The sequence below is a fragment of the Microdochium trichocladiopsis genome, assembly GCF_020744255.1.
Source record: "Microdochium trichocladiopsis strain MPI-CAGE-CH-0230 chromosome Unknown B0I36scaffold_7, whole genome shotgun sequence".
NCBI classification, from domain to species: domain Eukaryota; kingdom Fungi; phylum Ascomycota; class Sordariomycetes; order Xylariales; family Microdochiaceae; genus Microdochium; species Microdochium trichocladiopsis.
This window is the reverse complement of record NW_025763550.1, coordinates 1,080,289-1,105,018: the sequence shown is the minus strand read 5'-3', so window position 1 is coordinate 1,105,018 and position 24,730 is coordinate 1,080,289. Positions and strand designations below refer to the sequence as shown.

The 24,730-nt window shown below is 57.4% G+C and overlaps 9 protein-coding genes across 9 annotated transcripts; 5 read left to right on the top strand and 4 right to left on the bottom strand.

Moving 5' to 3' along the window:
• Positions 1-504: 504 nt before the first annotated feature.
• Positions 505-2,811, top strand: B0I36DRAFT_327269 (uncharacterized protein). Its single transcript, XM_046154452.1, has one exon. The coding sequence runs from the start codon at positions 591-593 to the stop codon at positions 2,364-2,366; it is 1,776 nt and encodes a 591-aa protein (XP_046010320.1). The 5' UTR covers positions 505-590; the 3' UTR covers positions 2,367-2,811.
• A 1,239-nt stretch (positions 2,812-4,050) lies between these two features.
• On the top strand, positions 4,051-5,958 carry B0I36DRAFT_364709 (uncharacterized protein; the record flags this gene model as incomplete). The annotated part of the gene is made up of 1 exon (XM_046159019.1): positions 4,051-5,958. One exon carries the CDS (start codon positions 4,051-4,053, stop codon positions 5,956-5,958), a length of 1,908 nt encoding a protein of 635 aa, XP_046010319.1.
• A 727-nt stretch (positions 5,959-6,685) lies between these two features.
• Positions 6,686-7,927, top strand: B0I36DRAFT_364708 (ER lumen protein retaining receptor; the record flags this gene model as incomplete). Its single annotated transcript, XM_046159018.1, has 3 exons — positions 6,686-6,706; positions 6,779-7,138; positions 7,202-7,927. The coding sequence occupies 3 exons, from the start codon at positions 6,686-6,688 to the stop codon at positions 7,925-7,927; spliced, it is 1,107 nt and encodes a 368-aa protein (XP_046010318.1).
• A 452-nt stretch (positions 7,928-8,379) lies between these two features.
• Positions 8,380-10,662, bottom strand: B0I36DRAFT_364707 (uncharacterized protein; the record flags this gene model as incomplete). The annotated part of the gene is made up of 1 exon (XM_046159017.1): positions 8,380-10,662. The coding sequence occupies one exon, from the start codon at positions 10,660-10,662 to the stop codon at positions 8,380-8,382; it is 2,283 nt and encodes a 760-aa protein (XP_046010317.1).
• A 586-nt stretch (positions 10,663-11,248) lies between these two features.
• On the bottom strand, positions 11,249-12,910 carry B0I36DRAFT_327265 (uncharacterized protein). Its single transcript, XM_046154451.1, has 3 exons — positions 12,056-12,910; positions 11,658-11,944; positions 11,249-11,549 (listed from the first exon to the last, which is right to left on the bottom strand). The coding sequence occupies exons 1-3, from the start codon at positions 12,447-12,449 to the stop codon at positions 11,505-11,507; spliced, it is 726 nt and encodes a 241-aa protein (XP_046010316.1). The 5' UTR covers positions 12,450-12,910; the 3' UTR covers positions 11,249-11,504.
• A 464-nt stretch (positions 12,911-13,374) lies between these two features.
• Positions 13,375-15,722, bottom strand: B0I36DRAFT_364705 (uncharacterized protein; the record flags this gene model as incomplete). The annotated part of the gene is made up of 2 exons (XM_046159016.1): positions 13,375-15,234; positions 15,324-15,722. The coding sequence occupies 2 exons, from the start codon at positions 15,720-15,722 to the stop codon at positions 13,375-13,377; spliced, it is 2,259 nt and encodes a 752-aa protein (XP_046010315.1).
• Positions 15,723-16,959: 1,237 nt separating this feature from the next.
• On the top strand, positions 16,960-19,076 carry B0I36DRAFT_327262 (glycosyl hydrolase family 61-domain-containing protein). The gene has a single exon (XM_046154450.1). The coding sequence runs from the start codon at positions 17,240-17,242 to the stop codon at positions 18,821-18,823; it is 1,584 nt and encodes a 527-aa protein (XP_046010314.1). The 5' UTR covers positions 16,960-17,239; the 3' UTR covers positions 18,824-19,076.
• A 1,199-nt stretch (positions 19,077-20,275) lies between these two features.
• On the top strand, positions 20,276-20,904 carry B0I36DRAFT_375354 (uncharacterized protein; the record flags this gene model as incomplete). Its single annotated transcript, XM_046160361.1, has 2 exons — positions 20,276-20,743; positions 20,779-20,904. 2 exons carry the CDS (start codon positions 20,276-20,278, stop codon positions 20,902-20,904), a joined length of 594 nt encoding a protein of 197 aa, XP_046010313.1.
• Positions 20,905-21,698: 794 nt separating this feature from the next.
• Positions 21,699-24,611, bottom strand: B0I36DRAFT_327258 (uncharacterized protein). Its single transcript, XM_046154449.1, has 8 exons — positions 24,093-24,611; positions 23,903-23,986; positions 23,699-23,804; positions 23,467-23,577; positions 23,110-23,388; positions 22,789-23,038; positions 22,412-22,725; positions 21,699-22,332 (listed from the first exon to the last, which is right to left on the bottom strand). The coding sequence occupies exons 1-8, from the start codon at positions 24,151-24,153 to the stop codon at positions 21,897-21,899; spliced, it is 1,641 nt and encodes a 546-aa protein (XP_046010312.1). The 5' UTR covers positions 24,154-24,611; the 3' UTR covers positions 21,699-21,896.
• Positions 24,612-24,730: the final 119 nt, after the last annotated feature.

Here is a 24,730-nt window from a genome sequence, read left to right as displayed (position 1 = left end):
ACCATCGACCTCCTACGGCCTGATTCCATAAAGGCCGATTGCCCCGTGCCATCGCCCACACCGACGCCACCAGAGATTCCGTCTGTATCTGTTTGTCTGCAAAAAGGGCGCCCCCGCGCTCGTCACACCAGGCCATCATGTTTTCCATTTCTGATCTTCGGCGGCGGAGCAGCCTCTCGTTCGCAAATAGCAAACTGGCCCGCATGCAGAACCGCCTCCTCCCCAGCACAAGCGAGCAAGCAGATCAGGTCAGAGGCAGGCCAGAGTCCGTGGCCGTGTTTCCAGTGTCGTCGGGCACAAAACGAGCAATGTCCGCCAGCGTGATCGAGAGGCCGCGCAGCGTGAACGTGCTTGGCGCATTGCCAGAGCTCAGCTTCGACGACTTCAGCTTCGACCCTCAATCCGTGTCCCAGCCTGCGAACCCTCAGGCCAGAACGGCCCTGGACTTTGCATGGGGCGAGGATATGCTCGCTGCCCGGCCGGCGTTGACCTCGAAGTCAACCACACACATAGCAACCCAGCTCAACACAGAAAACCTGCTCGATGACAGCCGCCCGGCACTGCGGTCCAGATTTGTACCGACAACCTCAATGACGGCGGCTCAGGCGGATAAGGCTCCTTCTACAGTCACAAATGGGGAACCCGACGAGTCTCCAACCTCGACAGCATCGAGCAACTTTGAGCAGCTCGTGCGGGACACGGAGAATGCGTTTGATGCCGTCAACTCTGCTCTGGTTGAAATGAGAGCCATTCGGGCTAGCCACGCCTCCTCTCCGTCACTTCCCCCTACACCACCCCCCAAAGATCCTGCTCGCTCAGTACCACCAAAGTCTGCAGCCCGCACTGCAAGACAGCCTTCGCTGCCGCCTCGGAGAAAGTCGACCAAGAGCGTGAAGAGCCAGAAGTCGCAAAAGTCCTTGAAGTCGAGAACCTCACCACCCCGACGAAAAGCCACTACCGCCTCGAGGGCGTCTTCAAAGAAGGCTGGACGACGATGGGGCATCCCGGGCAACATGTCGGACTTGTTCAGCATGAGGATGTTCCAAAAGATCGAGGCCGACGAGGTTGTCACACCCATCCAGATCGAGGCATTCAAAATTCGAAAGATGTCCCTCGCTCTTGCGGAGCAGGAGGTGCAAGAACGGGAGAAGGCCGCGGGGTCGCGGTCGTCTCTCGAGTCGATGCTGCCAGATCAGAGTGAATCGAGCAACGGCTCTTCCACGGGTCCCAGGACGCCACCGCTCGTCGACAGTCCTTCATCAATTTACAGCAGCGACGAGCCGACGCGGACGGCTCTCAGCCTTGCAACCGTAAACTCCACTGCGAAAGACCTGGACGGCCGTCTGTCTGATGACGAGCCCGGTTTCACATTTCTTGACGACAGCACGCCGTCAGAGTGCGGCAGCCCAGTCTTTACATCTCAGGAGGAATTACCTTCTCTGCCGTCGCCGCCACCGCCGCTTCCGCCCGCCAAGAACCCGCTTCGGTCCGCGCTTGCCAGGAAGAAGCTGTCACCCCTGCTGCCCTCATTGCCCGAAGACTCGGAAGCCTCTGCAATGATCAGCGAACCACCGTCATCCAGCAGCAGCAGAGGCAGCGGAGACTTTGTATATCTCCCGTCTACGCCTTGTACTCTGACTGCGCCCCGCTTCCGCCATGGTCACATCCGTGTCTCGCGGCCGCCGATGCCTCAAGATGGAATCATGGGGTTCGACGACGGGCTCGATTGGACTGCATTCCAGATGGCGATCCAGGGTGGTGCCGGCGACTGGTATTCCGAGAACGAGGAGACAACCCGCCGCCGAGAGGCTGACGAGGCCAAGGATGTCGTGGCCTGGTGGACGACCTGGAACTTTGAGAGCGCAGGAGCACTCGTGTCTGCCGATCAGAAAAACCCTGACGCCACCGTGCAGCCGAGCGACGGCAGCGGTAGCGGCAGTGGGAGGAGCAGCATGGACTCTAGCGAGAACGCCGACTCGTTCACGTGTCTGTCCGACGGCTCAGATGAGCACGACGAAGACGAAGACGACGACGAAGAGGATGTGGATGAGCTCTCTGACGACCTCGCGGCATACTCGCTGTCGCCATCGAATCCCTACAACGCCCATCGCAAGTGGAGGAATGCCGACGACACCGATGACAGCGCATCGGCGACAAGACGGCTGGAAATTGACACCTCGAAGCAGGTCCTCATGCTGGACGCGACCGCCGCCGCCGAGGGTCTCCAGGTCGTCCACAACTCGAGCAGCGACAACGTCGACTTTGTACCGATGGGCTGCAACTTGACGTCGGACCTGGGCGATTTTCTCCGCTGGGAGGCCGAGTACGCGTTTGCTGGCAATTTTTACTCTGGGCCTACTCGGTGATATTAGTCTCATTTGGTGATTTCGCATTGCAAAGGCGTACTGGGGCTGGAGACTCCGCTACCTATTCTTTTTTTTTTTCGTCTGCCTGTGAAATGTCGTTTAGCAATGGGGGGTTCTCAGGTGGTTAGCTTGACGCGCATCATGCCCAATGTCACGATGCGGAATATCACGATACCCCTTGTGTGGTGTCCCAAGGTATTTGGGGCAAAAAGAGCCACACACCTCATTTCTTTTGTCCTGGGTTGTGCCAATACTGGGAGCAGTTGTTTTTCCCAAGTCTGCATGCATGCGCGGAGTCCTTGCGCGGCGGCTTTCAAGTCTAATTGGGTTTTGAGGTTGTCAGCGCGGTTTGCAATCTATTATTATGCTGAGAGACTTGGGTCTCTGGTACTAGACTTGGCCGTAGATCAATTTTGGATAAGCCAATCTCGAGCACATACCTGTGAATTTTGTTTGTCTAGTAGGCGTTTGAAAGTGCTAGTTATAGATCCAGCCTGGGTGTCTGAGGCAACTGTTAATGTTATTGAAAGTATCTTACCAATCATGGATACAGTGCATCGGCGGTAAGCACCCACTCCATGCCAGGAAATGCCCAGGTGGAGGAACATATAGCAAGTCAAGATCCACTTGCGCCGTTCAAATCTAAGGTATCATAGCACATCCAGTAATCTTGGGAGAAAGACATTGAGGACAGACTGTGGTGGAACGAGACGAGGCACCTAACTACTTCCCACTGAGGCACACACACCGAGTTTGCAGCCACTTAGCATAGTAGCAGTCAAGCACATAGCATTATACGTTGAAACCGGACGATTCTCGTTCATCTGGATCGAGCTGCACTGTACTCTTCTGTTTAATCCCACCTTTTTGAGTTGTCCTTGGCTCTTTGCCCAGTCTGTCTATAACCTGCGCGCCGATATCTTCGCCAGCTTTACAGTCTCCCGCCGCAGCAGCAGCACAGATCTGTGTCGTCTCCAGCGCCGCTGTTGGGGCGGTGAATGTTACCCAGTTCACAAGGTACATTCAGCACTACTGACGACGCGGAACAGCCTGGAAAACCAGAAAGCTCCTTTTCCTGGCCACGGGACATTTCTCGTTCCTACTACTACACCTGCTGCCGCTACTTGTTCTACTGTTGTCGAAAGCACGTTGTCGTCGTCGTCGTCATCCAAAACGAACCTGTCTATTTCGCACGAATAAGCAGGCCGCACCCTCTGGAGTCCTGCACTCAAAGCAGTACCAACGGGGCTCCCAACTTCGTCATCAAGCCCGTGTCAGCGGCTGCGTGTCTCCTTCAAGGGGGTACCAGGACTTGAAATTCAGAGAGAGCCCTTCTGCCATGAGAGAATAGGCGAGGCAGTGACCGCTTCACGAAAAGCTCACTCACGCTTCACGATCTAATTTTCAATACTCCTAGTGGACCGTTACTTTCTTTGGGTCGACCGAGTTGCGTCATTAGGTCCGGCACACACTCGTCTGAGCACCTGTCACTGTCTTCGTCTGGATTTCGAGCTGTGTCCTCTCTAAGGTTTCCAGACAACTCTCTTCTCCCAGTCACTGGAGAAGACCCACCACTCGATCCAGCAAGTAGAGTGTCAACATAGAACGGACGAGGCCACGATACTGGTACCAACACTCTATTTTCTTTGACATCCACCGAGTAGACGAGAAGCACAGGGACAGAATGTGCCGCATCACTCGCCTCCGCTGCCAGGTCTGCCAGCCTCCCTGGACAAACGCGGAACTCAACGGCAAGGCTAGCTCCACGACGGAACGAACATACCGCTTCCGCCCCTGCGCGCAGATCAAGCGTCTCGCGGCATCGGCGTCGTCTCTTTCGTCTTCGCTGGCCGCGACATCCGCGACATCCGACGCAGGCGCCCGCTATGGTGACAACCGCTATCATGGCAGCAGCAGCAGCAGCGACACCAGCAAGAACATCCTCCCACACGGCACGCGCCTCCACTGTCCGAACCTCGTCTGGCCACTACCGCCAGATAGCCGACGGGCGGCGGTTGAGGACTTTATCTGCGACGCGTGCCTGCACAGCGGCGTGACGCACTACCACTGGACGGTGCGGGAGAAGCAACTCGAGGCGTTGAGAGTGAATACGTTTGGGCAGCGTGCGCCACGAGGTGACGCTTCATCTTCTTCACCTGCGGCACCCGCGCAACAGCAGACACAGCAGGTACCATTACCACCAAACGCTGAGGGATTCGTGCTGCCGGCGGCGTCGCAGGTCCAAGGGAGCTTTCCGCCAGAGTGGGACACGCTCGTGTCTAACGAGATGCGCTCGCGCGTGTTTGCTGAGCACATTGAGCAGCTGCATGCGAACAGCATGAGCAGCAACACCTTCATGGCGGACGCGCTGCCCGAGGCCGACTGGACCCCAAGACTGTCCGAGGGTCCGCACTGCCATCTGACGCTTTGGATACCCTGCTGCAAGCTGTGCCGGGAGCCCGTGTTGCGAGGAGGTCAAGGGGAGCGTGGGTTCGAAGACCTCGAGTTTGAGTCCAACTCGGTGCTGTGGAAGTGGCTTGGACGGCTGCCCGAGCGGTCTGGCATGGCCACGACGATTAGCACGGGGTTTCTGCACAAGCCGTGCGCGGCGTGCATTGAGCGCGAGGTGGCGCTTCGCGGTCGGGTCGGGTGGTTCCTTCGCGGCTCTGACAATGTCCATGCGTGGGCAGTCTGGCACTGGCTGCTCGTGCGAGGCAGCGGACAGGTCGACTTTTGGTCTCACGAGGTCGCCAACATTGGACTGCCGCCCGGACGGCCCTGGGAGTCCAAGTTCTACATGACCGTCATGGCGGAGGCCTGGTGGCACCGGACAGGGCTGGCATGGGAAGATGTCGGTGAGCTGCAGCCGCCGACGACCCAGAAGGATCTCCTCACGAGCTACCACAAGGCGACGGCTCTGGTCAGCTTGACGCAGTGGAAGGACCTGGTCAAGTTTCTCGCGCCGGCTGATAAATTCCCGCCTGCACCTTCGTTGGACGAGCTCGAAACCATGCTCGGGGACCACATGGTCATTGATGACATCCCGCCGCAGGAGATCACTCCTGTCGAACCGCCGAAACAGCCTGTGACCAGACGGAATGTGACGAGCGCTCTGACCGAGCTGCAAATCACCACGACCCATGCGAAGGAATTGCCCAGGCGCGACAGGACGACGCTGCGACACTGCGGGAAGGTGGCGAAGAGGTTCGTCACTTTCGCGGGCATCTTCATTGACCCGGCCACAGGAAGAGCCGTGAGGATGCAGGATTATCGCTCTGGTGAAAAGCACAGACAGGACGACGCGGCCACGGAGGGGTCACTGCCCAAGAGATCACGCTTGTCGGGAGGAGGGCAACGTGATGATTCTGGCGACCACGACGACCGCGACGACGACAGGCTTCTACCACCGCCAGCATTCACGCATGTGGCCGATGGATATCCAACTCCAGAAGAGCCCCGGGCGGTAGGGGCAGGTCAGGACGAGGAGGGAAGCCAACTTGTCAAGTGTCGGTGTGGATACTCGCACATGCCGAACGGCGCTGCCGATGCGAAGGCATCCTGGAGTGTAGAGCTCGGCTTGAGACGCGACTGAAATCACGGAAACTAAGATGCTGAGTCCTGTATCCGGGGCGAGCCATGGTTGACGGTTCACAAAGGCACAACGGCAAGCCACTGATAGCCTACAGCATAGTGTCCCCTGAGATGTTTGAGATTTCTGAATTGGGGCGAGTGGAAGGATGGAATTGCGTTGGAAACAGGCTCAAAGGAAGCCGATTGTAGGATATGCAGACAGAGCTCTGCTCAGGGGAAAGCAATGGACATGGTTGTGACATGAAGTTGTGATGTTGACGAGACAGTGTTTGGTACAGTACATACTGTGACAGGGTCGCACCCAATGTACGGGCGTCATGGCCCACATCTTTGTTGACTGGCATGCTGGGACACCTGGAACTGCGGCGGGCGGGGGCCGGGGTGCGCCTCCGGGTCAGCTGCAGCTATGCCGCCGCGTGCCTGCCTGCGTAGCGCAACCACCACTCAGGGTCCACGTAGCTCTCTCCACTTGACCTGGGGCTGGGACAGCTCTCTCGCTGCTACCTACTGTACCTCTCGATCCATCTGCTGGGCAGGCAACAACATTCTGCTCCCGCTCAGCTCATCATCTATATCATCGTCAGCTTCCTCCGTCCTCTACGTTGCAGCTGTGGTATCGCTGCCTCTTCTTGAGCTTGCACCGAACGAGCACCTCGTCCTGCTTGAAGCTTGGGCACGGATCATTACATCGGCCTGTGGCCCACGACTCCCCTCGCCAGCTGCCCATCATGGCTGTACCGGGCTGGAACGTAAGTAACGGTGCTTTGGGCGCTCGCCAACCGACTCGGAGATAGTGCCGCTGACTTGTGAAACTGCTCCAGATCTTCCGCATCCTGGGAGACTGCTCCCACCTCCTCTCCAAAATCATCCTCATGGTCCAGATCCACCGCAACCGGAGCGCCGAGGGTGTCTCCATGATCACCCAAATCCTCTACGCCGTCGTCTTCTGCTCCCGATACACAGACCTCTTCCATGAGACGCACGCCTGGAACATCATGTTCAAGATCTTCTACATCACCTCCTCCTTCTACATCGTTGCCATCATGTACTGGCGATTCCCCCGGACCAGGGAGCGCGAGGTCGCTTGGAAGCTTGGCGGTGCTGCGCTTGCGGTCTCGCTCCTGCTGTCACCATTCGCCATGCTCATTTTCGAGGGCAAAGAAATGTGGTCTTTCCGCACAGTAGGTTGTCATTGGACACGCCACACACATACTGGGTTACTAACGCTGGCTTCTTCTTTCTAGTGGCTTTGGGACTTTTCCCAGATCCTCGAGTCTATCTGCGTCCTGCCTCAGCTACTCCTGCTCCGCCAGACCAGTGTTCCGACGGTTATCGATTCATTCTACCTGCTCGCGCTTGCATCGTACCGCGGCTTGTACCTCCTCAATTGGATCTGGCGAGAGCTTGATGCTAACGATCGCCGACCCAACGCGGTCTCAATTATCTTCGGCATCATTCAGACAGCACTATATGTGGACTTCTTCTGGGTCTACTACACTCGTCAGCGTGTCAAGCTTCGCAATGGCGGCATTGTTGACGCCGACGACATCAGCCGCGGCTGGCTCCTGAACCGCATCTTTGGCAACAAGCGCTTCCAGCAGGACGCCAATGATGGCGATGAGGAGAGCGCCCCTGCCCTTGGTGGTCGCGGGTCCGATGGTGCCGCTGGCAATGCCAGGAGGTCCAAGTGGGGTAGCAGAGGCATTTCGATCAGCGCTGATGACAGCACCTATGACCAGGAGAGTGGTCGCACCGGGAGAGCTGCTGGCAGCAGCAGCTTCACTGATGACGACGGTCCGGTCGACCCTGACGCCAAGATCTCGGACCCTGATGACCTGGCCCGGGCTCTTGACGACGAGGACAGCGATGACGACGATAGTGACGAAGAGAGTGACGAGGACGAGCGCCCCTCCGGTAGCAACACGCAGAGGAGCGGCATTACCAACGGCAGCGAGTGGCGGAACAACTAAGACCTTCGTGACCCCGAGAATGGGCCTATGAGCAGGCTCAGAGATGCCACTGTACGAGAGACATTGTAGTTATGGTGCAGTCTGGGATTGATACGTGTCACGTTTCAACTTTCAAGAAGGGTGTTCAAGTCTGGCATCTCATGATATTTGCTAGCCTTGTATGTACGTAACCATGGGAGTTGTGCATCCCGCGTTATATCATCTTCTTCTTTATGACCATCATATACAAGTTGCGCATCCAGCTCGGTGTTCCAACATATATATATACTCAGTGTGGTGCCGGCATTTTCCTCCCAAGTCATTTCATATCGCAATCCATGTCGCAGCAGCAGACAGGGCAGCCAGGAAAAAGTGAGAGAGAGAGAGAGAAGATCCAACGCAAAGCCAAAACCATGTGGGGTGTCGCTCAAAACCGATAAACAATTCCCGCGCGAGAGTGGCCCGCCAAGAAGCTACTTTTCCTGCGCGAGGATGCTCCAGTATGCCCTGATGACAGCCAGCCCGCCGCCCTGCGTCTCGACGGTCCGGCCTGCACCGCGCGAGTTTGGGTCTCTGATGGTGGTGGTGGTGGTGCTGCTGCTGCTGGTATTGCCCCGACTATGCCCTCTTTTCTTGAGCTCGGCCCTTGTGTTGTCCTCCTCCTCCTCCTCCACTCGGCTTCCTTGTCGTTGTCCTCGTTCGTCTTCGTTTGATGCCTCAGCCAGGTCGTGCCCCTCGTGGTGGTTGCCGGTGCCGCCGCGCTGGTTGTGGTGGTGCGCAGCGAGATCCTCCGCGCTGCGCCAGATAGAATCCCACGGCACCCCGTCGTTGCGGTAGTCCACTGGCTGTGGTACCGCGTCTTGTTCGCCTGCGCTACTGCCGCTGCGGGGGATGCCGTCGTTGAGCTTCGTCGGCCAGGAACCTACATACTGCTCGGTGGCGTCCTCCATATCATATTCGCCGTCAGGAATACCCTCTGCCTCTGATGGCGGGGAAGAAGAGGAAGAAGAAGTAGAAGAAGTAGCAGAAGCAGAAAGAGGCGCCAGGAGCCCGGCAGTCCACCACATCCCGAACCGTCCTCTGTCGTCCCTCGTCCCTAGCGCGGCTCGGACGTTATTCGCGAGCCAGGACTTGTACGACAGACATGCCGACGCGTGCATGGCCTGCGTCTTGGCGAAATCTTGTTCGTCGTGGTGTGGTTGTCTCCCCCTGTGCTCCGTAGTAGTAGTAGAGGCAGAAGAAGCAGAAGCAGCATCAGAATCAGAGAAGAGTGGCTCGCAGAACGTGGCGAGATGGTGGAAGAAGATGCCTTTGAACGTGAGCGCGTCCTGATTGCATGTGGCACTTGCGTCGCACAGCTCCTCCATGACGCCCATGCGCCCGAGACCGTGCCATGACGGCAAAGTGCCTTGGGTCCGGAAGGCTCTGATTTCGTCCTCGCCGCCGCTGCCGCCGCCGCCGATCCCGGCAGTAGTAGTCGCAGCAGCAGCAGCAGCGATAGGCCGATCCTTGTCCAAGTCCCAGCCTGTGGCTTTCACGACGTTCCTGATCAGCTTGTGTCCGTCCTCCAGGTACGCTCGCGACCCGGTAGCCGCCCACAGGCCGCGAGCACCGGTGAGCACGACGCCCTGGTTGTACGTGAAGATCTGCAGGTTGCGCTCGTCGCAGGCGGTGTTGTTGTTCTTGGGGTCTGAGTATCCGCTGATGTGGAAGCCGTCGATAATGAGGCCCTGCTTGTCGGTGAAGTCGGACGCCGCGAGCCAGCGGTATCCGTCGACTGCGGCCTTGAGGTGCCGCGGGTCACGCGGAGGCCACATTGGCATATCTTCATCGTCGTCGTCGTCGCTGCCGTCGTAGCCACGATGACGACGCCCGTGGGCTTTGCCGACACCTCCTCCGTTGAGGAACGGAGACCCGTTGTCGTCTCCAGGAAAGTACAGGTACATGGACGCCGACGCCGCAATGAACAGCTCGTTGGTGATGGCGTTCTTGTACGGCAGCAGGCGCGGGTTCCACGTCATCCCGCCGGCACAGTACTCGTCATCCCAGCCGTGCGTCGAGAGCTCCCAGAACACGCGGGCCCGGTGCGCAAAGGGCGGGATCCAGACGTTGCCAAAGAAGGTCTGATTCGCGAGAATCTCCGCGAGCCCACCGCTAGCCCCGACGAGATGCTGCCCAGGCCCGGTCGTCTGGGTGGCCGTCGACGCTGGCGAAAAGTGCAGCTTGGTGTGCGTGTCGACGAACCGCACGGCCTCGAGCCAGCCGAGCACCACCCACAAGATGTCGTCGTACGCCTGCCCGCGAATGCTCACGGCGTTTTCGCCAAAGTAGTAGCTCGTGACCTGCGTGAAGTAGTTGTCCACGAGATTCGCCCTGAGCTTCCAGTCCACGAAGCTGCCCTTCCCCTTGTTATGGAGACCGCCGGCGGTTTTGTCGGCTCTTGCCAGTGCCTCGGTCAAGGTGCGCAGTGCGGCAGAGAGGTGTGTGCCCATGACGGCACCGGTCCAGTCGATCGAGCCGGGCCATGTGCCGACCCAGGGGGCATAGTACTCGCGCTGCATGACATCTACTGCATCGAGCATCTGGGTCAGGACACCGTCGAGATCTGGCTTGGTGATGCGGCCGGGAGCATTGCCGTCGACCTGGGTCTGGAAGAACGGGATGAAGGAGCCCTGAGCCGTTTGTGTGACCGCGGGCAGCGATGCCAGGCACCACACACTGGCCAGCACACGGCGGATCCAACGTGCATTGGCCATGATGGATGGCAACAGGTGTTTTATGCAGGATGATTTCGTGGTAGCAGAGCGAGCAGCAGTGATTGAAAGCAATATGGCAAAAACCCGGCCTGCAGGAAATGCTAGCTCATCATCGATATACCACTGGTTGACGACACGCTGGGTGCTCCACGCGAGTGGTCAAAGCAAACATCACAGGAGAAACCCGCGAGTTGTCGGGCTCAGAAGCAGGCAGGCATGGTTATAAGTCTTTGGTGGGAGGACGAAGGCGAGATGCAGGGGGGAGGGAAGCGGGGGATTGTGGCTGGTCAGGCCCGCTGGTCAGACGCCGGGATCAAGTCAAGTCAGCTGTGGGGAGCGCCAAGATGGGCGTTGCGGGGGACCAAGCCAGGGCTGGGTCACGTTGGCTTGCAACGAAGCGCCGCATGAACAACCTGGGAAAGTGCAGAGCCACCAAGACAGGCTCGTGTGTTATTCGTGTTCAGGAACTGAGTTGGTTCCGGTTCCTGGGGTTGATTGGCTGGGCCTCTATGGCCTCTACCGTCATGCCAGTCCACGCGGAACACGAGCAAGCACTTCTGGGAAAACCCCACATTTGCGAGTAACCTGGGGAATAGTTGACAATGGCTCGTGTTGTCACAATCTATTATGCAAATATTGTTTCTCTGAGGAATTCGTACGCATGTAGTGCCTTTTCAGGCCGTCATGGGCTGTGCGCTGTTGTGTTTGCCGTCTGCTCGCTGCCCCCAAAGTTGACACAAGATATTGCCCAGTCCGCAATTCAGGCCATGGGGATCGAAATGTAAGTCGAAACTGGCTGTCTTCGTCCATCCTTTTCGTTCTTCTGGGCCCTCATGCGAACTTCAACCCTTGCTGACAATGGTAATAACAAACATCGTCACGAGCAACTACCCTCAGACCAAACACACAAAGTCAGACTTCGCTCTTCCGTGAATACACACACAAAGCCAAACAAGCCACACGCAACGAGACAATTTATAAGAAAGAAAACTTACGAGCACAGAAACCCCCAACACCATGGTAAGCTCAAACCCTCCCGCCAGCGCCTTGCCGCGCACAAGCGCCCGCTGGAACCGCCAGAAGCGGCAGGTGCCCCAGAGTATCGTCCCCAGGGCCAGCGAGAAGCACGTCGTGGCCAGCGGCCTGCCCACGGCCATGCCGGTGGCGCTGCCGACGACGGGCTCCGTCGGCTCCCGCAGCACGTACAGCTGCGTGATGAAGACGCCCGTGGTGGCCAGGAGGGTCGATGTGCGGAAGTAGCCCAGATATGTTCTCTCCAGGGCTGAAATGTGACAAAATCATGATTTAGTAAAAGAAATCCTGTCCGTTACTGGGTGTATTCGAGGCAACCCCGTCCCTCGTTGAGAAGAACGAGATGAGAGAAAGTCCATACCCAAGTGATCCCGGCACGACGCGTGCTCGACCCGCAGACTGACATGGTCCCTCCAGAACCGCTGCAGCGCATTCTTGGGCATGTCCTCGGTGCTCGAGTGCCTCGAGGCTATCGACCGAGCACGGCCCGGCTGGCCACCATGCTCGCGAGTGCCTGTCGACTCGTGCGCACTTGTCGTCGTCGATGAGTTGCCGCTCGAGGATGTTCGGGCCAGTGCCGGCGGTGGGAGAGGTTGCAGCTCAATGCCGTCGTCGTCCTCCTTCCTTGTGATGTATTCTCCTGCGGACGAGCCTACTTTGCGGCTGGTGAGGGATGCCGGACGGCCTGGTGCGCTAGCAGGCCGCTGGGTATCATCGTGGCGGCTTGCCACCTCTGTCGCTGTCGAGGTCGCCATGGCAAGGCGGCCATGACGAGTGGTACTGTGAGAGCGGCGGCTTTGGCCACGACGGTGAAAGATCTGGTCCGCAAGGGCTTCTGAGTCTGTGCACCGATAAGCGACACTCACTGCCTCGATATTGATCAAGTACAAATGACAAGTTGTCAAGTTTGGTTGCTAAGAGCTCCAAGTGTGGGCAGAAGTACGCGGCCGGATGTGTCTGACCTCGAGAAGAGCAGTACCAGCCACAATCAAACCGTCCGTTCAGAAAGGGATGCCATGCTCGTGTCGGTCCTTTGGAGGCAGAAAAAGCTGGCTTGAAGCAACTGACGCGTCCGACGATAGGCTCGTCGCCGGCATGACATGCCGGCTCACAGGACCGGGGGTTGGCCCGTCACTCAACAATGGGCCAAGCCTTTTGGCCCGCACGACCCGCTCCGGCCGGAACCGGTAATCGGCGCTTCCCCAACCGGCCCGCCCGACTTCCGGCTTGCCGCCGGTGCCATCTAGTCATGAAGACGACAACCTTGGAACGTTCTCATGTTACCTATCGGTTTGGATCTGTGGGCTGGGACGGGATAGAGGCCATGTGCATAATTGGCAAAACACGAGCGACTGAGTCGCAACTTCTTAGGCTCTAAAAAGTCTCAGCAACATCTGCCAACTTTTTCGCGAGATATGCAGGCTAACTATATCAATGTCATAATGATTACTGGCGAGCTGCTTCCAACGCCATGCTAATGGTGGTATGTTCACACTTGTCCTTTCCCCTTCACGTCTCTTGAAGAACAAGATGTATGCCGTCATGGGCCGCGAATCCGATATGCAACCCATCAAAAACAAAAAATATTACAACTTTTCAAATGCCAGCTCCCCCTGCTCCTCCCGCATTGCACTACCGTGAAACTTCTCTTCTGAGTATGCTCAGAAGGGAACGGATCACTTAGCCCTTCCAGGTCAGATATGCAAAGAACAACAAGACCATCCAAATAACTCTCCAGCAAGTCGTCCAAAACTCGCGCCACACCTGCACGAGCTGCCATCGCGCGCGAGCGGCGCCACCTCTCATCGCAGGCCTCCACCCACCTGATGAGGGACCCTGGTTGCTTGCGTACGCCGTGGCGTCTCTGCGGATCTGGATCCTCGGGCCTCTGCCGCCATTGCCCCAGCCCCACCGCTGCTGCTGCTGCTGTTTCCGCTTAGGTGACGAGCTGCGAGCATTCCCGTATGCTGCCGTGCTGCCGGAGCCGCCAGGCGCATTGCTTATTGATGCGCCTCGCGTCCGGGATGTGCGCGCTGCCGAGAGTGATTTAGACGCGGAGGAGGATGCCGAGGACGCAGACGAGTTCATCGCGTACCCATTGTTGTAATTGTCCTCTGCACCCTCACTTTTGGCCTTAAAGACAGGCAGGACTGCCGACTGGCCGCTTGGCGCATTTGGGTCAAGCGCGAACGGCTGCAGACCAAGCATGGGCACCAGAAACGAGCGTGCCGCCAGGATGATGACGGTCAGTACCCCGAGAACTGCATAGAGCATGAACGTCGATAGCTGGCTAGGCAACAAGCAAAGATGAGTCTGCAGCGTAGGCACTTCCGAGCCATCACCGGCCAGAGACTTCCCTTTAGCGTCTATAGGATTCCACATCGAGATCATCTGGAATCCCGGTGTCGGCACACCCATGGCCATGCTGAGACTTTTGACGGTAACCTCGTGGATGCTTTCCTGCTTTGGTGAATGGACGACCTCGCAGTAGTCGTGGTCGTCTCCTGAAAAGGCGTGCTTGATATTCCCGATGCTATCAATCAGTTTCAATGTATCGGCCTCGTTCAGGACGTTCTGGTACTGGTAACCGCCAGAGACGCTGATGGCGTTGCGGTGATCCGGAAAGACGGGTGTTGTCTGGCCCTTGGGTGGTTTGGCTGGAGGCCAATGCTCTCGCATCGGCCCGCACGGAGTGCCTGGCGGTCGGAAGAGAGGCACATGAGACAACAAGACTGTCGGAAAGTCCACAGCTTCGCTTCCTCGATCTAGTGTTGGCAAACCTTTGAAGTCTGCCGAGTCGAGCTCTTCTACCTTCTGCGTGAACTGCAGCTCCTCAATCTCTCCTCGCCAAAACCTTAGCTCCTTCTCGACGGCTCTGCGCTTCACCGCCTTGACATCCTTCAGGAACTCGTCGACCGGCTGGTAGATCTTTTGCACGGCTTCCTTGTCTTTCACCTGAGAGGTCTCGGCACTCAGCGAAACCGTGTCGACGGAGACGAATGTGTGATTTCCAATGACATCGACACGATTTGTCTCTCCGAAGAATGCGATGAAGCGATCTCTCACGGGAATCTTGACTTCGGCGCCGAAGCCAAGATCGTGGTTTCCTGGCAAGCTTGTCACGAGCTTGCGTCCTCGCTGTCCTGGGCCTGGCGCATCGCCACCCAGGCGCCAGTTGTCCCAGAAGATGTTGCCAAATCGCTCGTACTCGTGAAGCCAGTACTCCTCGCCGTATTTCTTGTTCCACTGCTTAACGTACTTTTGCTCGTGCGCAGGTCGGTGGCCTTTGGCCCACTCCGGCTCGTCAAAGTTGCCCTGTGCCGTCTTCCATTCCCGTCCGCCGTCGAACAGATCGCCGAGGAACATGACCGAGTCCGGCCTCAATATCCTCTGCAGCTGTGTGTATCCTCGCCTCATGTAGTTGTCGGTGATACGCATCGTCAAAGGGTTGATGGGCCACGGCCGGCCTGGATATGAGTGCGGATCTATGAGCTGAGGGTCGGCGACGAAGACCAGTCGATGTGGCACGGCGCCTGGGGGCTGTCGGAGAACGATGAAGACAACCATTAGCCACGAGTCGAGGTCCACGCCAGCAAGAAAGTTGCACGAAAGTGTGGTACAATGCTTACCCAATGCTCCCAGTGGTGCCAATCGCAGTCGCGGACCTTACCCGCGAACACCCAGCGCTCACCCCACAGCATGAGGACCATCCAGAGGGCCACGAGGACATGGGGAAAGCTGAGAAGCCGTCGGCGGACGGCATTCCGCCTGAGCTGGTGGCCAGCTCTTGCGGCGAGGTTCATGGCTGCTTGCAGGCCAGGGCCTTTGAGGTAGGCGAGGAGACGGGAGAAGACGGCAGTACAGCCAGCTGTGATGTCGTCACATGGCGAGGTGTGGTCGTCACCGAATGGAGTGCCGGCCGAGTAGTGCCTGTGGGACGCGGAGGAAGAGGAGGTTGCTGGCTGGTATGGCGAAGGAGAGGACGCCGAGACAGGGTAGCCGTAGCCGTTGTGCCCAGGCCGGGCCATGATGGGTGGTGCGTCTAGGAGAATGCCATACAATCAAGGAGTGGCGGGCGGTCAGATTACGCCATGAGGTGCTTGCAGGTACATGTGTGATGCCGCACAGCCAGAGCAAAGATGTGTGCCAGAGTGCAGTGCCGAGAGCAGCCTGGGCGTGCATCTGTTGACAGTTCATCCTGGCTGGGCCTGCCGGTGGCCAGCTCCACGGTTCACTGTCAGGGGCGCCTCGGGTGCGCATGGATGCCGGTGCGGGTGGATCCGCATTGTTGGCTGAGAGGCCGTATGTGCTTCCGCAGGCACTGTCTGGCAGATGGAGCTGCCGCTCGTCTGGCTTCGACAGTGCGTCCAGCTCACAGCACTGTCTTCCCCAGACTCCATCAATCAATCGCAGCATGGCGATTGCCGCCAGGGGTAGTCTTGTAGCCTCCAACGTCTAATAATACTACGTTATGCTCAATCGCCTCTACCACCACGGCGTCGCCACAAACACAACCACAACTACAACCAAAAACTCTCGATGGCCGTGTTTGGGCGAGCAAGCTTCCTCTGCCCATGATCAAGGCCAAGTTTAGCAAGAAATGACACCGCTAGGTGATTGACGCTGGGCGGCACGCTGGACCATCAGTCTGCTACGTTTCCTGCTCGCAAGGACCCCTGCCCTCCCTTCTCTTGGCGCCGGGTCTCTGTGCAAGATGCGATGCTCGAAAAGGCAAGCGTAGTTCCCTGCAATTGGCCTAGAGACATGTTGGCATGTTTCAAGCAAACCTCGCCTGCTGCTTTTTCTGGTTGCACCTGACGTCTGGCAGACCTTGGGAGCTGCTGAGCACTTAATTAAGGGCCGCCCGCGCAGCGCGCCTACACTAGGGCGGTCCACTCACAGGCGGCGCTTGCCGGCGACACACCTGATTAGCGGCCGCAGCTTGATGAGCTCGAGTCCGTGACCTTGGCCGCCAAAAACCACCGCTGCCTCTATCGACGGCCAAGATGTTTGCCAGTTGCCGCACTGGGCACCCCAGACCAGGATGTTCCCGCAGCCAGCTTGTTCTTGAAACAACCTTGAGATGACAGAACCATCAGGCTAGCCTCGAGCTGGTCTAGAACGCTGGCGATGGGCCTGGAAGGTTGCTTGCACCATGTCTGCCAAACAGAATCCGCACCAGGGTCAGGGTCTGGCTGGCTCGCCTTTATATTGACCTTGGGCCTGCCCCAGGCGCTGATCTTGAACTTCTCTCAACTCTCTACGGCTGGTGCTGTTGTTCATCTCTTCCTCGTTCGTTCCCATTTGTCACTCTTTTGCTTGAAGTTGCTCTCGCACGAGCCCTTCGCCTTACTTTCATTACCTTCGTTTCCATCACTCTCCTTCACTACGAACCACGTCAGCCAGTCTCGACGTGATTACACTTGTCCGCTCGAAGCAGACAAATTACTTGACAGCCCTACGATCCATTCACAGACCTGCTTCGTGTCACGGCGACTTTTACACTTTCCACTCGCCTTGAGCTAAAACCGTCCCACGTAGCAAGATGACCAAATCATTCGCAACTCTGGCAGCTGCTACCGCGCTGCTCTTCTCCGCCGCCGAGGCTCACAACGCTTTTACTACCTTGTGGGTCAATGGCAAGAGCCAGGGGGATGCCACCTGTGTTCGTACCACCCATCGCAGGAATGCCCCCAACAGCCCCGTCGTCGACTTTTCTGGAAATGATATCGTCTGCGGCGTCAATGGTCTGGAGCCCGTGGCATACTCTTGCGCTGCGCCTCAGGGAGCTACGTTGACTTTCGAGTACCGCATCAGCCCGGACAAGGCTGGTTCCGGCTTCATCGACCCGGGCCACAAAGGTCCTGCGGCTGTGTATGCAAAGAAGCTATCCTCGTCCCAGGACTCTGGTGCTGGCGACGGCTGGTTCAAGATCTGGTCCGAGGGCTACGACGCGGAGAAGGATCTCTGGGCAACCGAGAAGCTGATCAAGGAGAACGGCTTCCTGTCCATCGACATTCCCCAGGGCTTGCCTGCGGGTGACTACCTCTTCCGCCCGGAAGTTGTTGCTATGCACAACGTCACGCCTGAGGTTGAGCCCCAGTTCTACGTTGGCTGCGCTCAGGTCTTCCTCGAATCGTCCATTTCTGCGGAGATTTCCATTCCCGACGAATATCGTGTGAGCATGCCTGGCTACATCAAGCGCGGCGATGCCTCCATGACCTACAACATCTACAAGGATGAGGAGTACGCAAACCCCAAGAAGCCTTATCCTGAGGCTGGTCCCAAGGCATGGGCTCCCCCGGTGCCGCAGACTGTCGGCAGCAGCAATGTCATTAAGCAGACAAAGGGTGCTGTGCCGGACACGTGCCTGCTTGTCAATGGCAACTGGTGTGGTGTTGCCACACCGTCCTACGAGAACGATCTGCAGGCGTGCTGGGCCTCGCAGGACAACTGCTGGAAGCAAGCCACTGCCTGTTGGGACTCTGCTCCCATCACCGGCGGAGCCAACTGCGAGCTCTGGAGCAAGAAGTGCACTGCTCATGGCGAGGCTTGCAAGGCCGGCTCGGCCTCTGGCCCGCCCGCCTTCAAGTTTGACCTTCCTGTGCGGGCAACACCCAACTTCGCGCCGCCCAAGAATGCCGGAAGCGCCGCAGTCGTCCCTGTTGCTCCTGTTCCTGTCGCCGAGAGCTATCCGACTTACCCCGTCGTGGCGCCAGTCATCACACCTACTGCTACCGCCACTGTCACCCTTACCGATGCTCCTCTGGCCCCTCTCTACCCATCGACTCTGCTGACGACTTTCTCCGTCGACCCCGTGCCCACTGGCATCTACGTCTCGGCGCCTCCTCCCGGCCCCACGACGACGACGACCATTGTGTTGGCTGCGCCGCTGCCGCCTGATGCGAGCACCTTCCCTGTGCTTGATCTCAGCATCGGTCCCAATGGCAATGTCGTCATCTTCCCGACCTCGACAAGCACCATCGCCAGCACCGGTGCTGTTCAAGTCACAGCTGCGCCTACTCCGACGACGGCACCGCAGGTGCCTGGCTGCACTAGCAAGCCTCACAAGAAGCGTGGCCACAAGAGGCGTTCCCATGGCCAGCACAAGCGTCGCCACACTCAGTAAGAGCTGACCGACCAACGTTCTTGGTTGTGCTATTTGGAAGATGTGCGATATCGGGAAACATATACACGATCGTGTGCCGCGAGAACTTGCTTGTTTAAGCTGTGCTATCTTATGACTTCCAGAGGGAATAAATACCATTTTAACATCTTGCTCATATCGTTACTTCCGTTCGTCTGCAATATGATGTCAGTTTCTCTGCCGGGCACTGCCCTTACAAGGCGTTGAATAAAGACTTGTCTCACGCACAGCGAGTCTCCAGTGGAATGACGATCGCTCCAGAGCTGCAGCTCTTTGAATTATGGATGTCCTCACATACATTGGTGCACGAGAGCTACGAGATCTGGGCAGTGCCAAAGATAGCCATCGTGCTGGTGTAGATGCTACACAAGCACAACTCATAGTCCAGGTCACGGTGGATCCTGTCTCTGCATCATTCGTTTCTGACATACTTAAGTACGTACTACGACGTACTAAGCAGACCCACGTACTGCGACTTCGATCATTCTGTCCGTCTGGCTTTTCCTGCCGGCAGTTTCTTAAACACGAGGGATGCATTCTGCGACACCAAGCTCCTTGTTGTCAAAAAGCAACTGGTTGGGTGAATATGGTAGAGGTCACGTCGAGAATGTCGTTGAATGATACTATGTTTTAACATCATGCAGACCTTAACCTAAAGAGAAGACAAGCGCGTCAGCAGAGGCCCGGCTAGCTTTACGCTGTGTCACTCGAGTAGCACTGGAACCAGACACCACCAACTTATCCAATGAACATTGAGCCGTTGGTAGACTTTGCCACATGGACGTGGAAACAAGAGAGATTGCACTGTGACATATTCATACATAAATATGGGCTAAAGACTACGCTTGCCAAGCACGAGACAATACAACCTATTGTTCGCAAGTGTGTTTGCCTATACATAACTCTAGAGAGAGTTGCAGGGCCAGACTAGAACCATCTGGATGTGGCGTTGGAAAGTTTAGGTAAGCCGACCCGCCCCTGCCTTCGAGCTTTGCGACCACGAAGTGATTGGTCAGCCTTTGACAAGGCGAATCAGATAGCGACTACGGCCCCACTCTTTTTCCAGCACTGGGTCCTCAGCCTTGTCCGCGTTTCTCGTCAAGGGTGTCGCGATCTCTCCCCAGAACAAGAACCACATCTGCGATTTACCTCTGCGCCGAACAGCACCGTCCTGCGAAGCCGCCATCAGCGTCGTTGCGTATTGGCTTTCTTTGAGACACGGATTTCTCGACAAACCTGACGGCGCCCCTCGTCGACCGCACAGTTTGACTGAAGTGCCCGCCCACCCCAGAAGAACGAGGGATTCCGCCTTCCAAGAGACGCCCTCTTCCTCTCTCCCTGTCTCTGTCTCGCCGGCACCGACACCGACACCCACGACACACATAACTCCTAGCCAGTCCCGACTCCGAAACCCGGAGACAAACCTAGCCCACCATGGCCAACTTTCTCGCCTCCATTTTCGGCACCGAGCAGGACAAGGTCAACTGCTCCTTCTACTACAAGATCGGCGCCTGCCGGCACGGCGACCGGTGCTCGCGGAAGCACGTCAAGCCCTCGTATTCGCAGACGATCCTGCTGCCGAGCATGTACCAGAACCCCGCGCACGACCCCAAGTCGCGGCTCACCCCGGAGCAGTGCATGAACCACTTTGACGCCTTCTACGAGGACCTGTGGTGCGAGCTGTGCAAGTACGGCGAGCTCGAGGAGCTCGTCGTGTGCGACAACACCAACGACCACCTCGTCGGCAACGTCTACGCGCGCTTCAAGTACGAGGACTCGGCCCAGAAGGCCTGCGAGAGCCTCAACGCCCGCTGGTACGCCGGCAGGCCCATATACTGCGAGCTCAGCCCCGTCACCGACTTCCGCGAGGCTTGCTGCCGCCTCAACTCGGGCGAGGGCTGCGTCAGGGGGGGTTCTGCAACTTTATACATCGCAAGAACCCGACCCCGGAGCTCGACCGGGACCTCACCCTGTCCACAAAGAAGTGGCTCAAGATGCGCGGCCGCGACGAGAAGAGCATGTCGCGCAGCCCGAGCCCGGAGCCGACGAGGAAGCGGTACTAGAGAGGAGTTTGGGAGGGGGAGTCCGCGCTTGAACAGTCAAGAGCCTTTGTTAATTTGAGGACGGCACGCAGAGGGCGCGCGCGCGCGCGCGCGTCAATTGGCAGACTGGCGCTTTCCCACGGATCAATAGGAGGCGCAGAACCACGGACCAAAGAGTGTATACAGGGAACAAGGGCAGCGCGTGCTGGTGTGAGACTCGCAATCATGGCGACGGACACCCCACTACGGAATGTAAGGGACCATTCAAACTACAAAATATGCCCTCACACCGGCGGCACACAGCATGTGTTGTCAACACTGGCAAGCACGACTCCGATGCCTCGCTCGTTAGCGACAGAAAGACATTCGCAATTCCACGCGCAGCCTACCGCAGGAACAACACTAGGCTAGGAGGGCGAAAGAAAGCTCTGCCCAGACTGTTACAGACTTTGTCAGCAAGCTGATGCCTCCCCTTGGCTCCGCATCAAAAAGGAGGACCGCGATTCGGATGGCGTACCGCAAAAACAACAGTCCGCGGACCTGGCATCCTTCGACGCCTCTCAAAAAAGTTTAATCAGGAAGACAAACAAGAAGCCCAAACAGGCACAGGGAGGAGATATGGTCACCAGCAAAGGCCAGGCAGTGATCGTGATCAATTCAATCAAGTCGCCCAGCAAGCCCTAATCGAACCCGCTTCCATGTGTATTGTAAATGCCGAAGTTTGGGCTCGATTGTACTGTATATAGTTTCTTTCAAGGTGCCATCAACAATAGCGCAATGCAAATGAATGAAAATCATCATGCGTTACTCAGACACAGACCAGTTTGGACAATCTTGTGCATCTGCGTTGAGTCGCTTAAGATCATTCCCATGGCCGATGTAGATGCCGCTTTTTGCCAGTGCCAGGCCAAATCTTGGTATTAACAAATACGTCTTTCTTTGTTGTATATAATCTAACGCTAACTTCCCCTTCGCACCGTGTTGAAACCACATGCGCTTCTTCTCCCAAAGTCTCAGCTTTCAGCGTCGTAGAATGCATCATCCGTGTCCTCAGTCTCGGATCTTCTGATGATGGGCTTGTTCTTGCCGTCGTCCTTAGTCTCGGCTGCAGGCAGGTCCTTCTTGAGGTCGGCGCCAAAGTCGATCAGGGGACCCTCGCCGGCCTCCTTGCCAGTTGTCTGAAGCATGGCCGAGATGTCCTGGCTTCCACTCTTCTGCTGTGCTGGTGCTGCTGCCGCAGGAGCGGTTTGCGGTGGTGGAGTAGCTGAAGCGCCGGAAGACTCGCTGAAATCGATCAGGTTGTCGCTGGGTTGGCTGTGGTTGGAATTGTTCTCGCTGTGCTGTGTTGGCTGCGGAGCTGCTTGCTTGTTTGCCAATGTTTGACCTTTGAGAATCGGGTAGATCGATGTAATGTGTTCCACAAGCTTCTCGGGTTCTGCGCTATGATCACTGCAGGGGTGAGCAGAGTTAGTATCAGTGTATGCGGCCAACCTCGCATTCCCAGGACAAGTCCAGCGAAATAACTCACATCTCACTGTCAATGATCCATTCCAGGTCGCTGAGCTCCGCTTCGTCCCCGCCAGGGCCGTCCCTGACCCTTCGGAAGAGCTTGGGGTGCCACTTCGTGCCCTCTGCTTGGCGCTTCGCGGCCTCCTGTCTCTGCGCCTCCTCAATCTTGGTCTTCTCGTCGGTCGCAACCTCGTGGTTCTTCTCCTTGACAGCCTGCGCCGTCTTCCTCCATAACCGCACAGACTCGCCCTCCTCTTGTTCCTCGACAGGTCGGATGCGCGGGCGTGATGGCTTCGCCCTGGTAGCATTGAAAAACATTTCTCGTTGGCCGGTCTGTCGTGTCATATCAGTCGACGAATTCTGTGTTTCTGCTAAGGAAAAGCGTTGGTGACATACCCGGAGATCCTTGACATACATCTCCTCGCTCCACAAACCAGACAGCTCGAACAATGCCTCGCCAGTCTCGTCGTTCCTGATCGTGCCGCCAATAGAGTTGTAGGTGCCGCTGACCCAACCTTTGGTCTTGAATTCGATCTCTGCGCTGAGCTTGAGCTCAGGGCATCTCACGACACTGACGTCTCCAAGCTCGTATTTCATCTGCCCAAACAGGATACCTCGAGCGTACATATTGGGTTGTGTGAGCCAGCTTTAGTCGTGACTTCCATTAGCCAACAACGGTCGAAGTCAGTGGGTACAACGGCCGGACATGGAACATACTATTGCTCGCCCTTCTTTGGGTTCTTGCCCCTGTTTGTCAGGCTCAGCACAGCGATGCCCTCCATCATGCTGGCGGCCGAATTGCCAAGGAACTTGCTTCTAGGCTTCAGAGTGCCGTCTATCCGGATATGGTGGCTCGGTGCCATGTAGAAGTAGCTCGACTTGGGCGGGTGGTGAGACGTCTGTTCCGAGATGTAGTAGGCCCTCGTGTGGTCTGGCAGGTCCCAGTAGCAGGTGTGTATCTCGCCCAGAATGGGGTTCAGCGGCTTCTTCACACCACTGGCTCGCGAGACGGAGTAGTTCGCAGTTAGTGCCTAACTCTGGTCGTCATTTGGGGGTCCCTCTGGGAGTTCTTACGGAGGTCTAATGTGCCAACCACTCAGGTAGAATTTGACCACAGAAACGAAGCGGTCGACAGGGTCCTCGAGCTCGGGTATGGATAGCAGCATCTCGGGGTGGCACATGAAGCTATGCAAGGGGCGTCAGTGACCTCTTGCCCTTGCTGCCTGTACGCGAATAGTGTGTACTGCTCGCTTCTCCCTGAGGAGAGGAGCCTGTACACCTCGGGGAGATCGCGGTGAATACCCACTTGGTGATGCGTTCCAGCATGCTTCGCGGCTCGAGAATGAAAGTTGGCAGGACGACCCTGCTTAGGTCTGCGCCAGGCCGCAGCTGAGAGATGATGTGGGTGAGGACTGTAGCAAGTCAGAGAAGTGGTCGCATGCCTTTGGGGGAGCCCGACGATTTGTGCCTGGAGAGCGTGTGTGACGGGACTAGAAGAGAGACGGCGTACCATTGCCCTGTTCCGCATCGACCGAGGTGGTGTCGTCGTCAATGTCGCCGGTGATGCTGCCATCTTGTGAGGATCGGGCACTGCCTGTCGTGGGTGAAAGAAGTCGAGCCAAGTCAGCTTGGTGAACTGGGAGACTACATCTTGCGCATGGAGCTTGCAGAGACTCAGAGGCAAGAAGGCAACCACTTACTGGCGTTGGAGTGCCTGCGGCGCCGACTCAAGCCAGCCGTGATCTTGTGGGAGCCGTGCATGGTGAAGGCCGGGTACGAGAGCAGGGTGAGGAGGGCAGCCAGCTCTAACACTGGCACTCCTGTGGTAGGGAGGACAGGACCGCTGCGCGACTTGCTGTTTTGAAGCCGCCGGTATATTTTAGCAGAGCAGGTGCTTGACCCAGTGTCGGGAAGGAGGGGGGTTTTTTGCCCGTCCTCTGCCCTTGCGCAAGTGAAGCCCGTCACAGCCGATCTGGAGTGGGGTCCCCTGGACTTTTGCGAGTCGCTGGAACTGACTGGGCTGTGCTGCCGCTTCACCAAAAGATGTACTCTGCCCAGGTGTATCTTAGTCGGGTTCAATCAAGTGAGCGCAGAAAACTTGCTGGCCGAGCAGGTCTGGCAGGCTCGGGAGGAGGGGCAGCTCTAAATGACCGGCAGCCGCTATGACAGCACGCCCTTGCAAAGTCCAAGATTGCGCTCCAACACTACGCTACTTAGAGGCAGGCCGGTCAGGCAAGCAACAGTTGAATCATGACCACGCAGTCAGCAAGCCAGCCAGCTCCAGGGCCAAGACAACGCCAATCCAGTCACATGGCCCTCCAGGACCAACAGAGGGCGC